At 41.9% G+C, this 25,672-nt stretch overlaps 1 protein-coding gene across 2 annotated transcripts in view; it reads right to left on the bottom strand.

Moving 5' to 3' along the window:
* The window catches only part of prkcbb (protein kinase C, beta b), a 115,789-nt gene that overhangs the window by 53,838 nt on the left and 36,279 nt on the right, over positions 1–25,672 (bottom strand). For both annotated transcript variants that reach the window (XM_029123188.2, XM_013136148.4), the window contains exons 4-9: positions 18,977–19,088; positions 17,087–17,215; positions 7,831–7,987; positions 7,009–7,143; positions 3,777–3,873; positions 1,754–1,894 (exon numbers count right to left, since the gene is read on the bottom strand). In XM_029123188.2, the coding sequence (XP_028979021.1) occupies positions 1,754–1,894; positions 3,777–3,873; positions 7,009–7,143; positions 7,831–7,987; positions 17,087–17,215; positions 18,977–19,088 (771 nt within the window). The remainder of the gene's footprint in view (positions 1–1,753; positions 1,895–3,776; positions 3,874–7,008; positions 7,144–7,830; positions 7,988–17,086; positions 17,216–18,976; positions 19,089–25,672) is intronic.

Here is a 25,672-nt window from a genome sequence, read left to right as displayed (position 1 = left end):
TGAATGTTAGTTGTTAAGTCGCGTTGTTGCGCACTTTCTTTTCATTCTGTCCTTAGTATTGTTTTCCGTTCGTGTTCGGTTTGTTTGTTTGTTTTCATTAAAACCCACGAACGAGATAAATGCCTGCGCCTGGTTCCCTTGCCAACACTACACCACAACAGAAGCGTTACATCGATATTGCACCTTTTCACAATATTCAAATTTTCTGAGATACTGAATTTGGGGTTTTCATTAGTTGTCAGTTATAATCATCAAAATTAAGAGAAAAAACACTTATCAGTCTGTGTGGAAAGAATGTATACATTATACAAGTTTCACTTTTTGAATGGAATTACTGAAATAAATAAACTTTTTGATGATATTCAAATTTTATGACCAGCACCTGTATAATGAACAACTATAAACCTGTATCAAATCTCCCTTTTATAGCCAAGATCACTGAAAAGGTTGTCTTTGTGATTCGTTCTCTGGTTCTGGCCTTAGAAAATGCCATGATGCCCGTGAACGCAACTCTGGCCTCAGGTCGCAATCACATGGAAAATGCCAGGGTGCCCTTGAACATAGCACTCCCCTCAGGTCGCAATCACCTGAATTCTAACCACCTGTGTTTGTTCTGTGTTCCCTATTTAGTTCTGGTCTGTGTCTCATTTCTGTTATGAGGTGTTGTTTGTCTTGTGTGCATCATTACTAAGCCTGTGTTTTCCTTGTTGTAGACATTCTGACTACCTGTGCCTGCGTTTTTCTGACCATCGTTTTTCTGACCATCCCTTTGGTACTTCTGCTCCGCTCATTCCGACTCTTGTGTACCGACCTTCTGCCTGCCCATCGGTTATGTACCAGCCTACTCCTCTGACTTTTTGTTGTTATTCAACGCATCCTGTGCTTTGTGCTTGGGTCCAACTACCTCTCTGTTCTCCGAGTGCATTCATTACAGTCTTCAATCAATTTTGCTGAGTTGATTGAAAAAGCAGTCTCTTAGACAAATTTCAGTCAGGCTTCCGACCTTACCACAGTACTGAAACAGCTCTGATAAAAGTTTTAAATGATAAACGGCGGAATACAGATTCGGATAAAATAACAGTTCTGACTCTATTAGATCTCAGTTTTGCATTTGACACTGTAGATAATAGAACACTTCTGGACAGGCTGGAAAATTGGGTAGGACTCTCCAGGTCAGTCCTTAATATGATCAGATCTTATCTAGATGGCTGGAGTTACTTTGTCACCATTGGAAATCATGAATCTGATAGGGCGGCTATGACATGTGGAGTTCCACAGGGATCAGTTCTCAGACCGCTTCTGTTCAATCTCTATATTCTACCTCTGGGCCAAATTCAACCAAACAACAACATTAACTACCACAGCTATGCCGATGATACTCAAATATATATGGCTCTCAAACCGTATGACAACAGCTCAATAGACTCACTGTGTCACTCCAGAGCACATAAATACCTGGATGAACCAAAATTGTCTACAATTAAAACAAGATAAAACAGCACTTTGTGTCAACTGCTGATGTAAAAAGGGCATTATGAATAAATATGATTGATTGATTAATTAATTAAATAGAAATCTTCACCAATTACTTTGTCAAAGCATGAAAAAGTGTTTTACAATGTTTTTAGTTTTTATTAAGTGGGATGAAACGTTTCTAAAACTGGTTGACGGGTTCACCAACACACATAGACACACAGACCAACACACACACACACACACAAACAAGCACATACATACACACACTCCTAGTTACCTTGCCGAAGCTGCCCTTTCCTAGCACCATGAGGAAGTTGAAGTCCGACAGCTTCATGCGGTCTCGGTTGCCATTGGAGTCAAACTTGGCTGCAGAGGCAGATGCCTCCCTGTTCCTGGTGCTCGGACCAATCTTAGCCCTCTATCCCCAAGAAACAGGAAGTTACATCATTAATGACATAATTAGATTCAGACACAGAACTGTAATTGTATTTATATGTTCAGCTCTATAATCCACATCTAAAACCACTTCAGTGGATGGGCTAGCAACAACCAAAAACACACACCCAAACCCATGCACAAACACAAACACAAAAACACACACCCAAACCCATGCACAAACACAAACACAAAAACACACACCCAAACCCATGCACAAACACAAACACAAAAACACACACACACACACAAGTCTCAATCATCTCAATTAAATGTCTACACCTGGTTTACCTGTTTAGTATCTAGTAGATTCTATTAACATCTCTGCCTGGATGTCAGACCATCACCTTATGATCAACCTCAACAAGACAGAGCGGCTCTTCCTCCTGAGCCTATCCACTCTTAGACCTGACCATGTCCATCACCACTGATATCTCTACAGTTCTAGATTGCAAATGACCTTGGCCTGACTCTGGATGACACCCTATAATTCTCAAACGTGAAGTGAGCCGTCCTGCAATGCTGTACAACAGTCATAGAGTACGACCTTACCTCACACAGGAAGTGATGCCGGAACTAATCCAGGCACTTATCTCAGGTCTGGACAACTGCAGCTCACTGTTGGTGGGACTCCCGGGGTGTGCTGCCTAATCCCTGCCACCTACCCAGAATGCAGTGGCCCGCCTGCTGTCCCCAGTCACTCTGCTCCTCCTCTCAATCCACTGACTTCCAGCTGAAGCTCACATCCAACCACTCCCGACCTGCAGGCAATGCTCAAACACTACATTCCTTCCTGAGCTTTTTGTTCTGCCACCTGTGGTCTCTATAGGGCAGGTCCCACTCAGCCCAGTCAAAACCCTTCTCTGTCCTGGCAACCCAAGGGAGTCAAAACCCTTCAAGCTAGCACAACAGAGTCCATGCTAATTTACAGAAAACTTCTGGAACAGTAAATGTTGGAAAAGGGAATCTAAAATAACTCCACTTATGACTTTACCTGTGACTAAACCATCCTCTGACAGAGACAGGCGGGGGGGGGGGGGGTTGTGAGAGAGAGAGACAGGGAGAGAGGGGGAGGGTATGTGAGAGAGACAGGGAGGGCGAGGGTGAGAAAGGGAGAGGCAGGGAGAGAGGGGGAGGGTATGTGAGAGAGACAGGGAGGGTGAGAGACAGAAGATAAAGATGGTGGGTGAGAGAGAAGGATAGATTATGTGAGGGTCTTGTCACATGTCTTCTACCTTCTCCCTTTCAGAAGACAGCTTAGTCCTGTAGGCAGTGTGTGTATGTGTGTGTGTGTATGTGTTTGTGTGTGTGAGTGTGTGTGTGTGTGTGTCTGATATCTTGCCTCAAGAGACAGTGTCTGTAGAAACAGTTTCACTGTGACCTTGACTACCCGGACATACAGTGAGACTAAGAGAGGAAAAAGACAGGAGAGAGGAGAGAAGGAGAGAGGAGAGAAGGAGAGAGGAGAGGAGAGAGGAGAGAAGAAGAGAAGGAGAGAGGAGAGAGGAGAGAGGAGAGAGGAGAGAGGAGAAGAGGGGAGGAGAGGTGAGGAAAGTAGAAGGGAGAGAGAGGTCGAGGGAGGCAGGAGGAGGGTAGAAGGTGCTCCCTCACTACTCTGTCAAATGTGTTAATGAGTGAGGCCAACCAACACACAAACAAAGACACACACGAACACCACACAACATACACACACACACATACACACACACACTGCACAGCCAGCCAGACTGGATTTCAAGACTGCCTGCCAACTGCTAAGAGCTCACCCATAGAGAGTGTCTGACACACACACACACACACATAGACACAACACAAACACACAACATACATACACACAACACATACCACACACACAACACACACACCTCAAACTTCTGTCGTAGCTCTTCATTGCCCTCCTCTCCCTCAGGGGGAACAGGGACGTTGAAGTACTCCCCTTCCTCCTGGGACAACAGCTTAAACCTGAGGAGGGAGTGAGGGGAGAAAGAGGGAGGACATGGAGGGGGGAGAGAGAGGGGGAAGACATGGAGGGGGGAGAGAGGAGGGAGACATGGAGGGGAGAGAGGGGGGAGACATGGAGGGGGGAGAGAGGGGGAAGACATGGAGAGGGGGGAAGACAGAGAGAGGGGAGAGAGGGGGAAGACATGGAGGGGAGAGACATGGACGGGGGAGACAGAGAGAGGGGAGAGAGGGGGGAGACATGGAGGGGGGAGAGAGGGGGAAGACATGGAGGGGAGAGCGGGGGAAGACATGAAGGGGAGAGAGGGGGGAGACATGGAGGGGGGAGAGAGGGGGGAAGACAGAGAGAGGGGAGAGAGGGGGAAGACATGGAGGGGAGAGAGGGGGAAGACATGGAGGGGAGAGAGGGGGGAGACATGGAGGGGGGAGACATGGAGGGGAGAGAGGGGGGAGACATGGAGGGGGGAGAGGGGGGAGACATGGAGGGGGGAGAGGGGGGAGACATGGAGGGGGGAGAGGGGGGAGACATGGAGGGGGGAGACATGGAGGGGGGAGAGGGGGGAGACATGGAGGGGGGAGAAGGAAAATTATTCAAGGGATGTCTAACAAAAGGACTAGTATGAGAAATTACAGCCATAAAATATACTGATCAGCCATAACATTATGACCACCTGCCTAATATTATATAGGTCCCCATTTTGCTGCCAAATCAGCCCTGACCCGTCGAGGCATGGACTCCACTAGACCTCTGAAGGTGTGCTGTAGTATCTGGCACCAAGACGTTAGCAGCAGATCCATTAGGTCCTGTAAATTGTGTGGTGGGGTCTCCATGGATTGGATTAATTTGTCCAGCACATCCCACAGATGCTTGATTGGATTGAGATCTGGGGAATTTGTAGGCCAAGTCAACACCTTGATCTCGTTGTTGTGTTCCTCAAACCATTCCTGAACCATTTTTGCTTTGTGGCAGGGCACATTATCCTGCTGAAAGTGGCCAATGCCTTCAGGGAATACTGTTGCCATGAAAGGGTGCACATGGTCTGCAACAATGCTCAGGTAGGTGGTACATGTCAAAGTAACATCCACATGAATGGCAGGACCCAAGGTTTCCCAGCAGAACATTACCCAAACCATCACAATGCCTCCGCCGGCTTGCCTCCTTCCCATAGTGCATCCTGGTGCCATGTGTTCTCCAGGTAAGTGATGCACCCAGCCATCCACGTGATGTAAAAGGCAATGTGATTCATCAGACCAGGCCACCTTCTTCCATTGCTCCGTGGTCCAGTTCTGATGCCCATTGAAGGCGCTTTTGGCAGTGGACAGGGGTCAGCATGGGCACCCTGACTGGTCTGCAGCTACGCAGCCCCATACACAACAAACTGTGATGCACTGTGTGTTCTGACACCTTTCTATCAGTACCAGCATTAACTCTGTCAGCAATCTGAGCTGCAGTAGCTCATCTGTTGGATCGGACCACACGGGCCAGCCTTCAATCCCCACATGCATCAGTGAACCTTGGCCACCCATGACCCTGTCGCTGGTTCCCTGCTTCTCCTTCCTTGGACCACTTTTGATAGGTACTGACCCCTGCAGACCGGGAACACCCCACAAGGGCTGCAGTTTTGGAGATGCTCTGACCCAGTCGTCTAGCCATCACAATTTGGCCCTTGTCAAAGTCGCTCAGATCCTTACCCTTGCCCGTTTCTCCTGCTTCTAACACATCAACTTTAATAAATCCCACCCCCTGACAGGTGCCATGATAACGAGATTATCAGTGTTATTCACTTCACCTGTCAGTGGTCATAATGTTACGGTCAATTATTTCACTGCAGTAAATGCTTATAATTAACCTAGTATGGGTTCAGATTTCAGTCAGCCTACCACCGCTGATAAGACACTATTTAAGAAACTGAACTTATGTGGCTATGACACTGATATGACCCTGTTATGTAATTGTTATGACGCTGGTAGGGTGCTGATATGATGCTGTTATATCACTGATATGGCGCTGGTATGACACGGTTATGATGCTGATATAACGCTGATATAACAGATACTGTGATCTTTATTCTTGTTTGCTCTCCTCTCATCCTCTCTCATCCACTACCCTCTTCCGCTTTCATCTCATCCTCTCTCCTCTCATCCGCTACCCTCTTCCTCTTTCATCTCATCCTATCCTCTCATCCGCTAACCTCTTCCTCTTTCATCTCATCCGCTCCTCTCATACGATACACTCTTCCTTGTTCCTCTCACCTTCTCCTCTCATCCACTACCCTCTACATCTTTCCTCTCATCTTCTTCCTCTCATCTATCTTCCTCTCATCTATCGTCCTCTTGCTGTCTCCTATCATCCTCTACTTTCATTTTCTGTCATTCCTTTCATTCTCTCCGTCATATTCTCCCTCACACCCCCTCCTCTCCCTCTCTCCTCTACCTCGTTCCTGTCCCTATTACTTTCATATCTCCTCTCTCCCTCTCTCCTCTACTGTTCTCACCCAATCATCTCTCCACTCCTCTCCTCTCTGTCTCTTCATTTTACCTCAAGTTCTTTTTTCTCTTTATCTCCAGTTCCCTCTCCTCATGTGTTCTGCTGTTGGGTCCTGCTGAGTGTTTCAGACATAGAAATATAATGAATAGAATGGTCTTGGAACCGCTAGCTCATCAAGTTTTTAATGGGGAACCTGTTCTATTCATTACATTTCTATGGTTTTAGAAGCCAGAATGCAGAATGCTTTGTAGCTCTGCACAGATGGAACAGCCAGACACACACACACACACACTATCTGATATTTAATGGCATCTCTCCTACTCCACCTCAAACGCTGGCATCTCATTAAAACTCTTGACATGGTTGTGTCAGCGAAAAAAGTGAGAGAAAAATAGAGAGTCTGTGTGTGTACAGGTTTTACTAAATGAACGGGAAGTGAAATGTCCACGAATTATGGTCAATCCATGGGAATTCAATAAGAGGGGACATTTTTCCATTTAAAAAAAAGGCTCTGCTTTGGCTTGAGTGTTTGGGGTTAAGAGATGGGTTTAGGTGGTTAAGTTTAGGGTTAGGATTAGGATGAGTAGATATACAAGAGAAACACATATGTTGGCTCTTCCGCCCTTCATGCCTCCCTCCCTCCGTCTCACCATCCATCCACTCCTTGTTTCTGGAGTTCTGAGATGCCGAAGGACAGCGCTCCCATGAAGTCGTTCCGGCTGGTCAAATCCCAGTCCCAGATCTCCACAGACAGACGACGGTCCTTATCTGAGTCCTTCAGAGAACTGCAGGAGAGGAGAACATTATCAGACTCCTACAGAGTACTGCAGGAGAGGAGAACATTATCAGACTCTTATAGAGTATTGCAGTAGAGAACATTATCAGACTCCTATAGAGTACTGCAGTAGAGAACATGATCAGACTCTTATAGAGAACTGCAGTGGAGGAGAACATTATCAGACTCTTATAGAGTACTGCAGTGGAGGAGAACATTATCAGACTCCTATAGAGTACTGCAGTAGAAGAGAACATTATACCATATATCTCACCACATAAAGGTTTCATCTCTTCAACACAGGTTGAACATTTGAAGCTTTTTAATCAGATAATCATCTACAGAAGCTTTTTAAACATAGTCAACTACAGGAGTTTTTTAAACAGTTAACTACAGGAGTTTTGTAAACAGTCAACTACAGGAGTTTTTTAAACAGTCAACTACAGGAGTTTTTTAAACAGTCAACTACAGGAGTTTTTTAAACAGTCAACTACAATAGTTTTTAAACAGTCAACTACAGGAGTTTTTTAAACAGTAAACTACAAGAGTTTTTTAAACAGTCAACTACAGGAGCTTTTTTAAACAGTCAACTACAGGAGCTTTTTTAAACAGTCAACTATAGGAGCTTTTTTAAACAGTCAACTACAGGAGCTTTTTTCACAAAGATATTATGAAGAGCAAAGTAACTGGAACATACAATTTGAAGGTTTCATCCCAGGTAGGGTTCAGGTTACACTTGATGGTCTTGGTCTTCTGCTTGGTGTCACTCTTTGGGTCAGGGATGAGTTTGAGCTTCACATAGGGGTCAGAGAGACCATTGGGATCCATGGGCACTAGATTGCAAGCTTCATGGACTGGAGAAGATGGAGAAAGAGGGAGGAGAGGGAGAGGAGAGAGAAGAAGCAAGGGATGATGGTGAAAAAGGGAAACGAGGGGGTGATAGGAGAAGGGGGAGAATGGGGAGAGAAAACAGGAGGGAAAAGAGAGAGGAGATAAGAGGTTAGGAGTTTCTGAACTAGACAGAAGAGAGGAAAGTAACTGAACCAGTTCATTTATAAAGCAGGAGGAAAGTCCAAAAGACCCTTTTAACCCAGTCATATATGGTGACCTAATCAACAACTATACTACTAATGATTATACTACTAATGATAACACTACTAATGATAACACTACAGAAGATAATATTACTAATGATAATACTACTAATGATAACACTACTAATGATTATACTACTGAAGATAATATTACTAATGATTATACTACTAATGATAACACTACTAATGATAACACTACAGAAGATAATATTACTAATGATAATACTACTAATGATAACACTACCAATGATTATACTACTGAAGATAATATTACTAATGATTATACTACTAATGATAACACTACAGAAGATAATATTACTAATGATAATACTACTAATGATAACACTACTAATGATTATACTACTGAAGATAATATTACTAATGATTATACTACTAATGATAACACTACTGAAGATAATATTACTAATGATTATACTACTAATGATAACACTACTGAAGATAATATTACTAATGATTATACTACTAATGATAACACTACTAATGATTATACTACAGAAGATAATATTACTAATGATTATACTACTAATGATAACACTACTCATGATTATACTACAGAAGATAATATTACTAATGATTATACTACTAATGATAACACTACTAATGATTATACTACTGAAGATAATATTACTAATGATTATACTACTAATGATAACACTACTAATGATAACACTACAGAAGATAATATTACTAATGATAATACTACTAATGATAACACTACCAATGATTATACTACTGAAGATAATATTACTAATGATTATACTACTAATGATAACACTACAGAAGATAATATTACTAATGATAATACTACTAATGATAACACTACTAATGATTATACTACTGAAGATAATATTACTAATGATTATACTACTAATGATAACACTACTGAAGATAATATTACTAATGATTATACTACTAATGATAACACTACTGAAGATAATATTACTAATGATTATACTACTAATGATAACACTACTAATGATTATACTACAGAAGATAATATTACTAATGATTATACTACTAATGATAACACTACTAATGATTATACTACAGAAGATAATATTACTAATGATTATACTACTAATGATAACACTACTAATGATTATACTACTGAAGATAATATTACTAATGATTATACTACTAATGATAACACTACTAATGATTATACTACAGAAGATAATATTACTAATGATAATACTACTAATGATAACACTACTAATGATAATACTACTAATGATAACACTACTAATGATAACACTACTAATGATAATACTACTAATGATAATACTACTAATGATAACACTACAGAAGATAATATTACTAATGATTATACTACTAATGATAACACTACTAATGATTATACTACTAATGATAATACTACTAATGATAACACTACAGAAGATAATATTACTAATGATTATACTACTAATGATAACACTACTAATGATTATACTACTAATGATAATACTACTAATGATAACACTACTAATGATAACACAACTAAAGATAATATTACTAATAATTATACTACTAATGATAATAATACCAATGATTATACTACTAATGATTACACTACTAATGATTATACTACTAATGATAACACTACTAATGATAACACTACTAAAGATAATATTACTAATGATAATACTACTAATGATAATACTACTAATGATAATATTACTAATGATTATACTACTAAAGATTATACTACTAATGATAATACTTCTAATGATTAACACTACTAATGGTTATACAACTAAAGATAATATTACTAATGATTATACTACTAATGGTAATAATACTAATGATTATAGTACTAATGACTACTAATGATAATACTACGAATGATTTTACTACTAATGAAAATACTATGAATGATTGCACTACTAATGATTATACTACTAATGATAATACTACTAATAATAATAATACTAATGATAATACTAGTAATAATGATAATACGCATGATGATACTACTAATCATACTACTACTAATGATTATACTACAAATGATAATACTACTAAAGTATTAAATTATATACGCCTGATTCTGATGAATAACTGTTCTGGTTCTATTAGATCTCAGTGCAGCATTTGACACTGTAGATCATTGAACACTTATAGATATGCTGGAAAATTGGGTAGGACTCTTCAGGACAGTCCTTGATTGGTTCAGATCTTATTTAGATGGCTGGAGTAACTTTGTCACCATTGATAATCATGAATCTGATAGGGTGGCTATGACATGTGGAGTTCCACAGGGATCAGTTCTCAGACTGCTTCTGTTCAATCTCTATATGCTACCTCTGGGCCAAATTCTACAAAACAACAACATTAACTACCACAGCTATGCCGATGATACTCAAATATATATGGCTCTCGAACCGTATGACAACAGCTCAATAGACTCACTGTGTCACTGTATAGAGCACATAAATACCTGGATGAACCAAAATTGTCTACAATTAAACCAAGATAAAACAGAGATTATTGTGTTTGGCAACAAAAATAAAAGAACAAGTATTAGTAAAGAGCTGTATTCTCGGGCCCTTAAAACCAGGGATCAAGTGCATAATCTTGGTGTTTTGATTGACTCAGACCTCACATTTAACAGTCATATCAAAGCAGTCACCAAAACAGCATTCTATCATCTAAAGAATATAGCCAGAATCAAAGGCTTGGTGTCCCAAAAAGACCAAGAGAAGCTCATCCATGCTTTTATCTCTAGTAGGGTTGACTACTGTAATGGCCTCTTAAATGGACTCCTGAAAAAGACTGTAGAACAGCTGCAGTTCATTCAGAATGCTGCTGCTAGAATGTTAACCAGGACCAAGAGAACAAAGCACATCACTCCGGTTCTTAAATCTTTGCATTGGCATCCAGTCAGTTACAGAATAGATTTCAAAGTGGTGCTTTTAGTTTATAAATCTCTGAATGGTTTAGGACCCAAATTCATTTCTGATATGTTTACAGAATATAAACCGAGCAGGGCTCTTAGATCCATGAACACAGGTCAGCTAGTAGAGCCCAGGGTCCATACACACAAACAAAAACACACTCACACAAACACACACACACACACACAAACACTCACAGAAACACACACAAACAAACACACAAACACACACACACACACACACACACACAAACACTCACATAAACATTGTAGTTGGATGGAGGTTTAGGTCAGGGTGACAGGGTCAGGCAGGACTCATTCCACTGTTCTAAACATTGTACAGCTTTATACTACCAGGACTCATTCCACTGTTCTAAACATTGTACAGCTTTATACTACCAGGACTCATTCCACTGTTCTAAACATTTTACAGCTTTATACTACCAGGACTCATTCCACTGTTCTAAACATTCTACAGCTTTATTCTACCAGGAATCCTTCCACTGTTCTAAACATTCTACAGCTTTAAACTACTAGGATTCATTCCACTGTTCTAAACATTCTACAGCTTTAAACTACCAGGACTCACTCCACTGTTCTTAACATTCTGCAGCTTCAAACTACCAGGACTTATTCCACTGATCTAAACATTCTATAGCTTCAAACTACCAGGACTCATTCCATTGTCCTAAACATCCTCCAGCTCAGAAAATAGCAGGACTCGTTCTAATCCTTCTACCAATCTGCAAACTACCAGGACTCATTGTAATATTATAAACATTCTACAGGAAACATTTTTATGTTCTGATAACTATACCACTCTTTACACTAGCAGGAAATATTCTAACGTTCTAGTCAATTACGCTGCTTTTTAATCTAGCAGGAATCACTCTAATATCTTAATCATTCTACAGCCCTTTAAAATAGCAGGAATCACTCTAATATCTTAATCATTCTACAGCCCTTTAAAATAGCAGGAATCACTCTAATGTTCTAATAATTTACCCTGATTTTTATCTAGCAGGAATAATTGTAATGCTCTAATCATTCTACAGCTCTTTAATCTTGCAAGAATCATTTTAATGCTCTAATCGTTCTACCACTCTTTAAACTAGCAAGAATCATTCTAATGTTGTCATCATTCTACCTACAGCATTGCTTAATGTAAGGAGTATTCTACTCAATTGGAGCTTGCTGAAGATGGCACCACACTGCCCCCTGTGGGTAGATCACAGGACTGCACCCAACCAACTGGCCCAGCCCTGTCCACAGTGAATGACAGGAATCGTTCCAGAAAACCCTGGGGACGCAACATTAGCAACAATGCTGGGAAAGTAATAGATCTTTTACTCCGGCTGTTTTGTCCTTTAAAAATATGGTCACAGTTCCTCTCTGCCTGTAAGCGGTGTCGGCATGTCGGCATGCTTCCACAGATCCTCAATAACATCTGACAACCTCATGCGAAAGAGGAAACATTTGGCTCCTGCTTCCTGGGGGGCCCCAGAGGTGGGGACATCAACGTCTCATATCAACGTCTCATATCAACGTCTCATATCAACGTCTCAGACCAACGTTCCACATAAACGTCTCATATCAACGTCTCAGACCAACGTCTCATATCAACATCTCATATCAACGTCTCAGACCAACGTTCCATATTAACGTCTCATATCAACGTCTCAGACCAACGTTCCATATTAACGTCTCATATCAACGTCTCAGACCAACGTTCCATATCAACATCTCATATCAACGTCTCAGACCAACGTTCCATATTAACGTCTCATATCAACGTCTCAGACCAACGTTCCATATTAACGTCTCAGACCAACGTTCCATATTAACATCTCATATCAACGTCTCAGACCAACGTTCCATATCAACATCTCATATCAACGTCTCAGACCAACGTTCCATATCAACATCTCATATCAACGTCTCAGACCAACGTTCCATATTAACGTCTCATATCAATGTCTCAGACCAACGTTCCAAATCAACATCTCATATCAACGTCTCAGACCAACGTTCCATATCAACATCTCATATCAACGTCTCAGACCAACGTTCCATATTAACGTCTCATATCAACGTCTCAGACCAACGTTCCATATTAACGTCTCATATCAACGTCTCAGACCAACGTTCCATATTAACGTCTCATATCAACATCTCATATCAATGTCTCAGACCAACGTTCCATATTAATGTCTCATATCAACGTCTCAGACCAACGTTCCATATTAACATCTCATATCAACATCTCATATCAATGTTTCAGACCAACGTTCCATATCAACATCTCATATCAATGTCTCAGACCAACGTCTCAGACCAATGTTCCATATTAACGTCTCATATTAACATCTCATATCAATGTCTCAGACCAACGTCTCAGACCAACGTTCTATATTAACGTCTCATATTAACGTCTCATATCAAAGTCTCAGACCAACGATCCATATCAACTTCTCATATCAATATCCCATTAAAGGTTTCATATGTTTTGGGGAAAGGGGCCCAGTCTCTGCTGTCCAAGCTTCAAGGTACAGCTGGTTCAACCAGTACTTCAAGGTGGAGCTGGGTCAATCGGTGCTTCAAGGTGGAGCTGGGTCAATCGGTGCTTCAAGGTGGAGCTGGGTCAACCAGTACTTCAAGGTGGAGCTGGGTCAATCAGTGCTTCAAGGTGGAGCTGGGTCAATCGGTGCTTCAAGGTGGAGCTGGGTGAACCAGTACTTCAAGGTGGAGCTGGGTCAATCAGTGCTTCAAGGTGGAGCTGGGTCAATCGGTGCTTCAAGGTGGAGCTGGGTCAACCAGTACTTCAAGGTGGAGCTGGGTAAACCAGTGCTTCAAGGTGGAGCTGGGTGAACCAGTACTTCAAGGTGGAGCTGGGTCAATCAGTGCTTCAAGGTGGAGCTGAGTCAATCGGTGCTTCAAGGTGGAGCTGGGACAACCAGTACTCCAAGGTGGAGCTGGGTGAACCAGTACTTCAAGGTGGAGCAGGGTGAACCAGTACTTCAAGGTGGAGCTGGGTAAACCAGTACTTCAAGGTGGAGCTGGGTAAACCAGTGCTTCAAGGTGGAGCTGGGTGAACCAGTACTTCAAGGTGGAGCTGGGTCAATCAGTGCTTCAAGGTGGAGCTGGGTCAATCGGTGCTTCAAGGTGGAGCTGGGTCAACCAGTACTCCAAGGTGGAGCTGGGTGAACCAGTACTTCAAGGTGGAGCAGGGTGAACCAGTACTTCAAGGTGGAGCTGGGTAAACCAGTACTTCAAGGTGGAGCTGGGTAAACCAGTGCTTCAAGGTGGAGGGTCAACCAGTGCCCCTGCATTTTCCAGTTCTCAGGTCAGTTTATAATCCTCACAGTTTATAATCCTCACAGATCCGTTAACAGGCACATCTCCAATTTTCCTGACAACTCCATGACGAAGTGATTCCTTAATGAATCCATTATGAAGTTGACCTTCAACAGTTACATAATGAAGTGATTCTTAAATGGGTCCATGATGAACGGCTTCTTAAATGTCTCAATTGTTTAATAATATCCTTTAACTTCTCTCTAGCTGCCATCCCACAGACTCTCTATACAGTGTTACGCAGGAAACCTCTTCTAAAAAAGTGCATAGGGAGTAGGATGGTCAGAGTGGCATTTAGGACACATATTCTGAATCTCCAGGACAAACTCTACTGCTCACATAATGCTCTAGCGCCACCTGGTGTCTCGATGAAGTACTGTGGAGAGCGGCATTAGAGGTGTGATTGACATAGACATTTGACCTCCAGTGGACAAACTGATTCTACAGCTTAATGTGTATTTTAGCACATTTGGTCCAGTTGGTCATGAAGCCTAGTGGTTAGACCATCTGACCAGTAACTGAAAGGCTGCTTTCCTATTCTTATTCCATCATCACTATGGCACTCCTCACTATGGTTACTATGAGATGTGTGGAAGGCTGGTTGTGCACAAGTTGCCGATAGCAGGTAGATGTGTGTCCTGCAATGTAACTGGTCCACCACTAGATGGAGACCCTCTCCATCATCTGCTGCCAGGGACCAGAGGACAACAATGGAAAAAATAGATTTTTTAAGTTGCCATATTTTGTTTTAATTTATTAGCAAATAAACATTTTAACCAATGAAATAACCAATGAAACAACCATTTAATCTGTTATTTATTTCTGATTTTCTGTCCACCACATTTACAGGTTAATTTCAGTCATTTAGCAGTCTTTACTGGAGGAACTAGGGTCAAAGTGCCTTAATCAAGGGCACATATTTTTTTCCTTCTTGGCTCTGAGATTTCAAACCACCATCTCTTCAGTGACTGACTGAATATTCTAACCACTAGGGTACCTGCTGACATCCATCCATTCAACCATCCATTAATCCATCCATCCAACTACTCATCCATCCATTCATCCGTCTACTCACCCATCCATACATCATCCATCTACTCATCCCTCCATAAATCCATCAATTCATCCATCTACTCACCCATCCATCCATCCATCATCCATCTACTCATCCATCCATCATCCATCTACTCATCCATCCATAAATCCATCAATTAATCCATCTACTCATCCATCCATTCATCCATCTACTCATCCATCTACTCATCCATCTACTCACCCATCCATCCCTCATCCATCTACTCATCCATCCATTCATCCAACTACTCATCCATCCATTCATCCATCTACTCATCCATCCATTCATCCATCCATCTACTCATCCACCCATGAATCCATCCATCCATGAATCCATCCATCAATCTACTCATCTATCCATCCATTCATCTACTCATCCACCCATGAATCCATCCATCCATGAATCCATCCATCCATCTACTCATCCATCCATTCATCTACTCATCCACCCATTCATCATCTCATCCATCCATCTACTCATCCGTCCATTCATCAATCCATCCATCCATCCATTCACACCTTCAGTATCCATCTCACGGGTGTATAATCATCGAAGGAAAGAAGGAGGAAAGCACAGAAGGAAGGATAATCAAAGAAAGAAAGAAAGAAAGAAGGAAAGGGTTTGATCATGACCTGAGTCTCTGAGTTATTCTAGTGAAAGCCTGGAGAGTTCTATAAATATCTGTCTTCCTATTGAGGAGCTGTCTAAAGACATCCAGCTTGACGTACACCATGTATGTGTCTGTGTTTATGTGTGTGCATGTGTGTCTGTTTCTGTGTGTCTGTGTGTCAGTATTTGTTTATGTGCATCTGTGTTGGTCTGTGTGTGTCCCTGTGTGTGTGTGTGTGAAAGCCGATCAATATACGCTGACTAAATCATAAGTCAAACACATTGTATTGCATGGGTCTACATCTGTGTGTGTTTGTGTGTCAGTACAAATACAACCATTATTGTCCCCTGAAACTGAGCGCTCTGTTAAGCAGTCTATTATTTCCTAAACCCGTCCCAAGGCCATGGCAAAAAGCACACATTAGCCTGGAACAACAACTACTATCATCTGGCCTTGGTGGGAGTCACCAGAGAACTGTAGTATTTGTTCTCATTGGCAGCAACTTCCAGTGAATCTCAATGGAATACTGAGCAACAACAACTTCTCACCTAGAACACTCAGAACCCAACCCTGATCCCAGACCCAAGATCCGAACCAACCCTGACCCAACACCAGAACCAAACCTGACCCCTGACCCAATATCAGAACTAACCGTGACCCATGACCTCTGACCCAATATCAGAACCAAGACTGACCACTGACCCAACATCAGAACCAACCCTGACCCCTGACCCAACATCAGAACCAATGCCTTACCCCTGACCCAACATCAGAACCAACCCTGACCCCTGGCCCAACACATATCACACATCTGATGGGTATGCATGTCAGGAAACTAGTGCAGTTATTTCCCAACAATCACCACAAAGCTACTGAAGTGTGTCTCTGTGTCTGTGTGTCTCTTACTGGTGACGGTGAGTTTGTTGTCCTTGATTTCTGCGGTGATGTGGATTCGTCCTCGTCTCTCTGTGTGGTCCGTCCCACACAGACTGGGAACGTTGGCCACACAGCGCTTGTGGATGTTCATCATACAATCTGAAGAGAAACACACACGTTACACACAGAACGCACAGACTGTTACACACTGTTGTCTTTCTAACCTGGTGAGGCCTTCTGGGATCACAACCCCTGACCCTGGTCCTAACCTTAGGCCTAACAAAGGTCAAATGCACTCCTAAGTCATGTGTCATGGGATACTATACTAGTGAGGAAATCTGGACCTTACAAGTATGGTAGTATATACAGGTGCAGGTCATATAATTAGAATATCATCAAAAAGTTGATTTATTTCGGTAATTCCATTCAAAAAGTGAAACTTGTATAATGTATACATTCATTCCACACAGACTGATATATTTCAAATGTTTATTTCTTTTAATTGTGATGATTATAACTGACAAATAATGAAAATCCCAAATTCAGTATCTCTGATTTTTAGAAATGTTGCCCAACTGAAAAGTATGAACATGAAAAGTATGAGCATGTACAGCACTCAATACTTAGTTGGGGCTCCTTTTGCCTGAATTACTGCAGCAATGCGGCGTGGCATGGAGTCAATCAGTCTGTGGCACTGCTCAGGTGTTATGAGAGCCCAGGTTGCTCTGATAAAGGCCTTCAGCTCTTCTGCATTGTTGGGTCTAGCGTATCACATCTTCCTCCTCACAATACCCCATAGATATTCTATAGGGTTACGGTCAGGCGAGACTTTACACTGGACTTCAAGCAACGTGGATTCTGTGCCTCTCCTCTCTTCCTCCAGACTTGATTTCCAAAGGAAATGCAAAATGTACTTTCATCAGAGAACATAACTCAGCAGCAGTCCAGTCCTTTTTGTTTTTAGCCCAGTCAAGACGCTTCTGACGCTGTGTTTTGTTCAAGAGTGGCTTGACACAAGGAATGTGACAGCTGAAACCCATGTCTTGCATACGTCTGTGCGTGGTGGTTCTTGAAGCACTGACTCCAGCTGCAGTCCACTCTTTGTGAATCTCCCCCACATTTTTGAATTTTTTTTTTTCACAATCCTCTCCAGGGTGCGGTTATCCCTATTGCTTGTACACTTTTTTCTACCACATCTTTTCCTTCCCTTCGCCTCTCTATTAATGTGCTTGGACACAGAGCTCTGTGAACAGCCAGCCTCTTTAGCTATGACCTTTTGTGTCTTGCCCTCTTTGTGCAAGGTGTCAATGGTCGTCTTTTGGACAGCTGTCAAGTCAGCAGTCTTCCCCATGATTGTGTTGCCTACAGAACTAGACTGAGAGACCATTTAAAGGCCTTTGCAGGTGTTTTGGGTTAATTAGCTGATTAGAGTGTGGCACCAGGTGTCTTCAATATTGAACCTTTTCACAATATTCAAATTTTCTGAGATACTGAATTTGGGGTTTTCATCAGTTGTCAGTTATAATCATCAAAATTAAAAGAAATAAACACTTGAAATATATCAGTCTGTGTGGAATGAATGTATACATTATACAAGTTTCACTTTTTTAATGGAATTACTGAAATAAATACATTTTTTGATGATATTCAAATTTTATGACCAGCACCTTTATATGCACATACAACTAATAAACCTGACACGGACTCCTGACCCAAAAAATCATCCAAATATTTAACACTCATGTATAATACTAATTCTAACACTAACCATTATAGAGCTAATCGTAACATTTATCTGAAGTTAAGTTTGTTAGTGAGGACCGACCAAAACGTCCCCAATTTTACTATAAATGTAAAGAAAAACAAATGAGCCCACACACACACACACCAACATCCACACAGACTACACATTGTACATACGATCACATCTCATGCCCTGGTGGATGAGACCGTACAACAGGGATCCACAGTGATCACAGAAGGTCGGGCTGGAGTACGTATGGATCCTGAATTTGTGTTTACTCCTCGGGTCCTGGAGAGGGAGGGGGAGAGAGGAGAGCATGAAGGGTAAAGAGAGGTAGAAGAGAGAGAAGGAAAAGATACAGGGAAATAGAATGAATTCGTTTTAACAACACCAGGGTCATTATTCGAACAACACCAGAAACATAGGTTATAGGTGGTAGATTTGCTTCCCATTGGGGCCAAAAATAATGGTAAAAAAAATAAATAAAAAAATAAATAAAATAGTAATGACAAGAGTAATAATAATAATGTAATAAAATGAATAATAACATACAATAATGACAGTTTTCTTAACAGCTTTCCTTCCTAAAATGGCTGTGTGATTTTGTGTTTGTGGGTTGTGAAATTCCTTAAATATGCAAAGACCTCTATCTGGTCTGACAAACACCTCCCAAGGACACAAAGATCTCCATCTGGACTGACAAACACCTCCTAAAGGTACAAAGACCTCCATCTGGAGAGAGAAACACCTCCAAGGACACAAAATCTCCATCTCGTTTTACAAACATTTCCTAAGGACACAAAGACCTCCATTTGGACAGACAAACACCATCCAAGTAAACAAGGACCTCCATCTGGACAGACAAACACCTCCTAAAGACAGAAAGACCCCAATCTGGAGAGACAAACTCCTCCCAACGAGACAAAGACTGGATCTGGATAATATGAAGAGTGTGAGAAGTCGTGGTGTGTGTTGTGTTCAGGTGTAATGGCTATGTGAGTCGTATACCGTTGGATGCCTGAAGGTTCTCACAGTTCTCAGAGCCACAGACAAACATTTGGAGCCATTAGTTCTGCTGGTGAACAGCCTTTAACTTGTTAGAGTTGAGTTTAGAGTTTCTATGATGGCAACAAACCAGGCAAAGGGCATAATCTCTGAGCAACTTTATGATTGGTTCACTGAGATTTGTTGACTGTGATTGGCTCACTGCGATTGGTTCACCTTGATTTGTTGACTGTGATTTGTTCACTGCGATTGGTTCACCTTGATTTGTTGACTGTGATTGGCTCACTGCGATTGGTTCACCTTGATTTGTTGACTGTGATTTGTTCACTGCGATTGGTTCACCTTGATTTGTTGACTGTGATTGGTTCACTGCGATTGGTTCACCTTGATTTGTTGACTGTGATTGGTTTACGGTGATTGGTTCACCTTGATTTGTTGACTGTGATTTGTTCACTGCGATTGGTTCACCTTGATTTGTTGACTGTGATTGGTTCACTGTGATTGGTTCAGTCCAGTGAACATTTCGCACCGGGACTCAAAGATTCTGTGAATTCAGAGCACAGTGAATTCAGAGCACGGTGAATTCAGAGCACGGTGAATTCAGAGCACGGTGTGGTTCAAAAACAGTTGCTGCATCGCTGCTCCAAACCAGAGCCGATAGATTACGGCAATGATCACTAGGTTAGCTATCGGCATGGTTGCCCGATTCTCTTCAGGTAACTCTCATACTGCAAACCGTCTGCATACAGTTCCCAGTGTATTCAGGTGGCAGCCCTGTGGCTCGGTATGCCCTGTGGCTCGGTATGCCCTGTGGCTCGGTATGCCCTGTGGCTCGGTATGCCCTGTGGCTCGGTATGCCCTGTGGCTTGGTATGAATGGGATAAGAGGGTTTGAGTGGCTGTAGATTGAGTTTGTCTCCGTGTTTGTTTGTGTATGAGTGTGGGTGTCAAGGGGAGGGGCGAAACAGAGGGAGAATATCTAAACGGGTTTGGGGAAGAGATGTTGCTGTGAGTATTAGAGAGAAAACAACCAATCAGACAGATTGAAATGGAGGAGAGAGAACCATCTCTCTCTTCGTCTCTCCCTCCATCTCTCCCTCCATCTCTCTTTGTCTCTCCCTCCATCTCTCTCTTCATCTCTCCCTCCATCTCTCTTCGTCTCTCCCTCCATCTCTCTCTTCGTCTCTCCCTCCATCTCTCTTCGTCTCTCCCTCCATCTCCCCCTCCATCTCTCTCTTCGTCTCTCCCTCCATCTCTCTCTTCATCTCTCCCTCCATCTCTCTCTTCGTCTCACCCTCCATCTCTCTCTTCATCTCTCCCTCCATCTCTCTCTTCATCTCTCTCTTCGTCTCTCCCTCCATCTCTCTCTTCATCTCTCCCTCCATCTCTCTCTTCGTCTCTCTCTTCATCTCTCCCTCCATCTCTCTCTTCGTCTCTCCCTCCATCTCTCTCTTCGTCTCTCCCTCCATCTCTCTTCGTCTCTCCCTCCATCTCTCCCTCCATCTTTCTCTTCGTCTCTCCCTCCATCTCTCTCTTCATCTCTCCCTCCATCTCTCTCTTCGTCTATCCCTCCATCTCTCTCTTCATCTCTCCCTCCATCTCTCTCTTCGTCTCTCCCTCCATCTCTCTCTTCATCTCTCCCTCCATCTCTCTCTTCGTCTCTCCCTCCATCTCTCTCTTCATCTCTCCCTCCATCTCTCTCTTCGTCTCTCCCTCCATCTCTCTCTTCATCTCTCCCTCCATCTCTCTCTTCGTCTCTCTTCATCTCTCCCTCCAACTCTCTCTTCATCTCTCCCTCCATCTCTCTCTTCATCTCTCCCTCCATCTCTCTCTTCGTCTCTCCTTCCATCTCTCTCTTCGTCTCTCCCTCCATCTCTCTCATCTTCTCTCTCTACCTCCTTCTCCCACCTTCTCTTCATTTCATATTGTTATCATGACAAATGGACAATTAGATATTATCATGAAGTACCTGCTCTAAATCCCACCCACCCCTCCTGCCCGGAACTATAAAGCCATTATATTAGTTACTGTTCCCCTAGCAACAGGTCTAGGGTCAGATCCTACTTAGTTACTGACACTGTTCATATAGCCACAGGTCAGGGGTCAGATGTTTCTCTGATCTCAGGGTGATGGTGAGAATCTCAGTGGAGAACAGCAGGTTCTAGATCACCACTGTGTAGAAATATCCTGCTCATCCAGGTGTGTACATGTGTGTGTGTGTGCGCGCGTGCGCATGTGTGTGTGTGCGTATGAGTGTACGTGTTTTGGAGGAATGTAGGTTTCATTATGGTCCCTCCGTCCCCATGGTAACAAGGCTCATTAACCTGGTTCTATTATAGATACCATAGTAACATAATTCTTTCCTATAATGCATATAGAATGAAGGAGCTGAGAGGGAGGGAGAGAGGGAGGGAGAGAGGGAGGTAAGCGGGTGAGGATGAGCGAGGGAGGGAGATGGAGAGGGGGATAAGGTATGAACCCTCCAACTGAATCAGACTTGTGGAGATGGTGATATACTAAACAAAGTTATACCATTTGGAGACAATGTATTCAAATGAGCTTATCTCAATCACATCAACATTATCCTGAGCTCTGTCCACCTCCGGGAATATATGGAATCAAGGTCTGACCCCCACCAAGGTCTGACCACCCCAAGGTCTGACCAGCCCAATCCACAAAATAATTACAGAGCAATTTGCATACACAGCAACATCTAGAAAATCATGATCAGCATAAACAACTGCTAAACAACATTTCCTCAGTCAAATCAATATCCTGAGCAAATAGTTTTTTTTTTAGCAACAAACAGAACAATAGACAACAAGACAGTGGCACAGTGCCCAGCATCTGACCAGAAACCGAGGGTTTGCAAGTTCAAATCCCTGAGCCAGCAAGGTGAAATAAATCTGTTGTTTTGTTACTGAGCAAAGCAGTTAAAGATGCACTGCATAGTTTTTGGCAGATGGTTGTAAAAGCAACGGTGTCTAGCCAAAACAGTAATGTACAGTATATGACCCGTGTCACCACTTTCCTCAAAACCTCTATTTTCATGGCAGCTGTTGCGTGATTCTTCTTACAGATTATGCATTTATAAACAACAAATTACACATCCAGCAAAAAAGAGGAGGGAAAACATATTTAGTTAATCCCAAAAGTCCCAAACGACATCTTTAAGATATATTGCTTCCAGGAAGGATAGTGTTTCTCATTCAAGCAAAAAAATTTTTGAATGTACAATGCCGAATGTACTTGATATACAAAGCTAAACTTTGGCATAGGAACAGAAAGGCCGCAGTCATTATTCAACTGGTCAACTAATCTTTGGCATAGGAACAGTAAGTCTGCAGTCATTATTCAACTGGTCAACAAAACTTTGGCACTGGAACTGTAAGGCTGCAGTCATTATTCAACTGGTCAACTAAACTTTGGCACTGGAACAGTAAGGCTGCAGTCATTATTCAACTGCCAACTTCTGTTTCATCCGTCAATTACTCACTTCTATATGTTGCCACTGTTAAATGAGCAGCATGCTTTTGGGTTTTGTTCGCTAATGCAGTTGTGAACTTGTGAGAACAAAAGTGTTTGGTCTGGGAGGGATGGGGGACGTCAATATTATTCCGGTACAGTAGAAGGCGAAGAGCTGGAAGCATCCATACATTATGGTGAAACTCACATTGTTGTCATCGCTGCGATAGTTGACCAATCACAATGAAATGGCTCACACTTCGGGTGCTTGACCTCGAGATGCCTCCAGCAAAAATGACAATCAAAAGGAGACCAAGATGAACCCATTCTCTAAAGAATGTTGTGCAGTTTGTTGTGCAGGCACACATCAGTTTTGTTCACAATTTGTTCACAATTGTATCAATCCCCGGTTTCTTTCTGGAAGAGGAAGTGTATGTGCCACAGCCGGTCACGTTAAATAAAAGTTAGCATTCGCTAGCTAGAAAGAATATCATAGATATTCACCTTGGACAGTGAAACTTTATTGGCTTGGGGGAGAAAGGAAAATACATATCCGAATATGTATTTTTTTTGGGGGGGTAGTGCCTTGTTCAAACCAGAATACACGAGAATGAATGGACCGAACTTTGAGGATTCAAGGAAAACGACAAACCCTGCTGAAACCTTTAGCCTACTATACACTAGACAACTCCATGTTAGTAAAGCGATTGGCTTATTTTTCTGAGCCTGCAGGCAGTTGCGAGCCAACATAGTGTGACCAAAACGTGAACAATCAAAAGATCCGGAGTACTTCAAAGAGAAAAATAATGATTACCATGGTGCAATGTGGGCTGTGTGAGTCAGAACTGTTTTTCTCCAAGGACACTTCCACTGTGTATCACTTGAAATGAAAACTCCCAACATGGACCTCCTTCATGTTAAAATTAAGAGACCACTGCAAATTGAATGCTTCTGTTCCTCAGTCAAAACTTCCAACTTTTTTGGAAAAGAAAGAAAAAGGTGCCATGGTCTCTTAATTTTTTCCGGAGCTTTATACTTCTAATAACATATTAGCATAGATCAAAAAGGCTTATGGACAATTCACGATTTAATTACTTCTAAACGTCTTTCAAAAACTCAACATGTATATTTTTTACATAGGCCTAGTGGTTTTCCTATAACTAGTAAGTGATGTTATGTGTAGGTACCTGTAGTCAGAGTTGTAACGGAGTAACGGATTATAAAAGAAATGCAACGGATTATAAAAAAAAACATATTTCGTTACATTACCAGATAAAATACTATAATCGGATAACACCTGGATTACTTCAATTGAAAAAACAAAAGGTACGCAAAATAATTAGACTTTTTTATTTAGTGTCTTAAAAACATATTTATTTTGAAGTCAGATAACAGTTGTTATGGTCGTCACGCACGCAAAACCAGATTAGTGACAGATGAAGCGTAAAAACAGAGAACATCTAGATAATATTAGCCGACCCATATAAAGTGTGATTTAGTAATCTAATATCGACGTCGACGTATATTAATCAGAACAATGACAGGCGATACCTGGTGTTTTATCTTTTTCAGACAGGACCTGTTTAGGAGATTAGGCAACAATTTGTCAGATAACTGTAACGTGGCGCTGCCTTCAAGATAAAACATTAGGCTATATGGAATTTATCACGATATTTGAGTAGGAAAGGTGTGTCGTGAAGCACTCTGCCAATGGATGATGATTTCCATTTGATGCAGCCACCTCAACTCCATACTGCTAGGCTATGTGATTCTACTTGCTTTAAATCTCAGAAAAGTGCGATCACTGGTGATCATTGGCTGCTGATGACATTTACTAAATACTGCAGGTGTAAATCACAGACTATTTCTGTAATTTGCATTTGAAAAATCCATCACTGACAGACCTAATTATCGCAGTTTATGTTTGTGTGGGTAAAACCTTTGTGTCTTTGTGTGCGGGTATTGACGATTGCTATGCATTTGTGTGCCTTGGGTTTCAGCAATGTTTTGACAATGTTGGTGGTTGTGGAGCAATACATCAGACTACTGACAATGTAGTTAACGCGCCAAAACCTATGGATATCTTGATGTTTATATACAATAATATACACCGATCAGCCATAAAATTATGGGAATTGAATGTGAACTGACATGTGAACACTGATAATCTCATCATCATGGCACCATGCAGTGGGTGGGATATATTAAACAGCAAGTGAACATTCTGTCCTCAAAGTTGATCGGTTAGAAGCAGGAAACATGGGCAAGGGTAAGGATCTGAGCTAGATGACTGGGTCAGAGCATCTCCAAAACTGCAGCCCTTGTGGGGTGTTCCCGGTCTGCAGTGGTCAGTACCTATCAAAAGTGGTCCAAGCAAGGAAAAGCGGTGAACCGGCGACAGGG

Source organism: Esox lucius, chromosome 11 (assembly GCF_011004845.1).
Source record: "Esox lucius isolate fEsoLuc1 chromosome 11, fEsoLuc1.pri, whole genome shotgun sequence".
In the NCBI taxonomy this organism is placed as follows: domain Eukaryota; kingdom Metazoa; phylum Chordata; class Actinopteri; order Esociformes; family Esocidae; genus Esox; species Esox lucius.
This window is presented reverse-complemented; position numbering and strand designations above follow the sequence as displayed.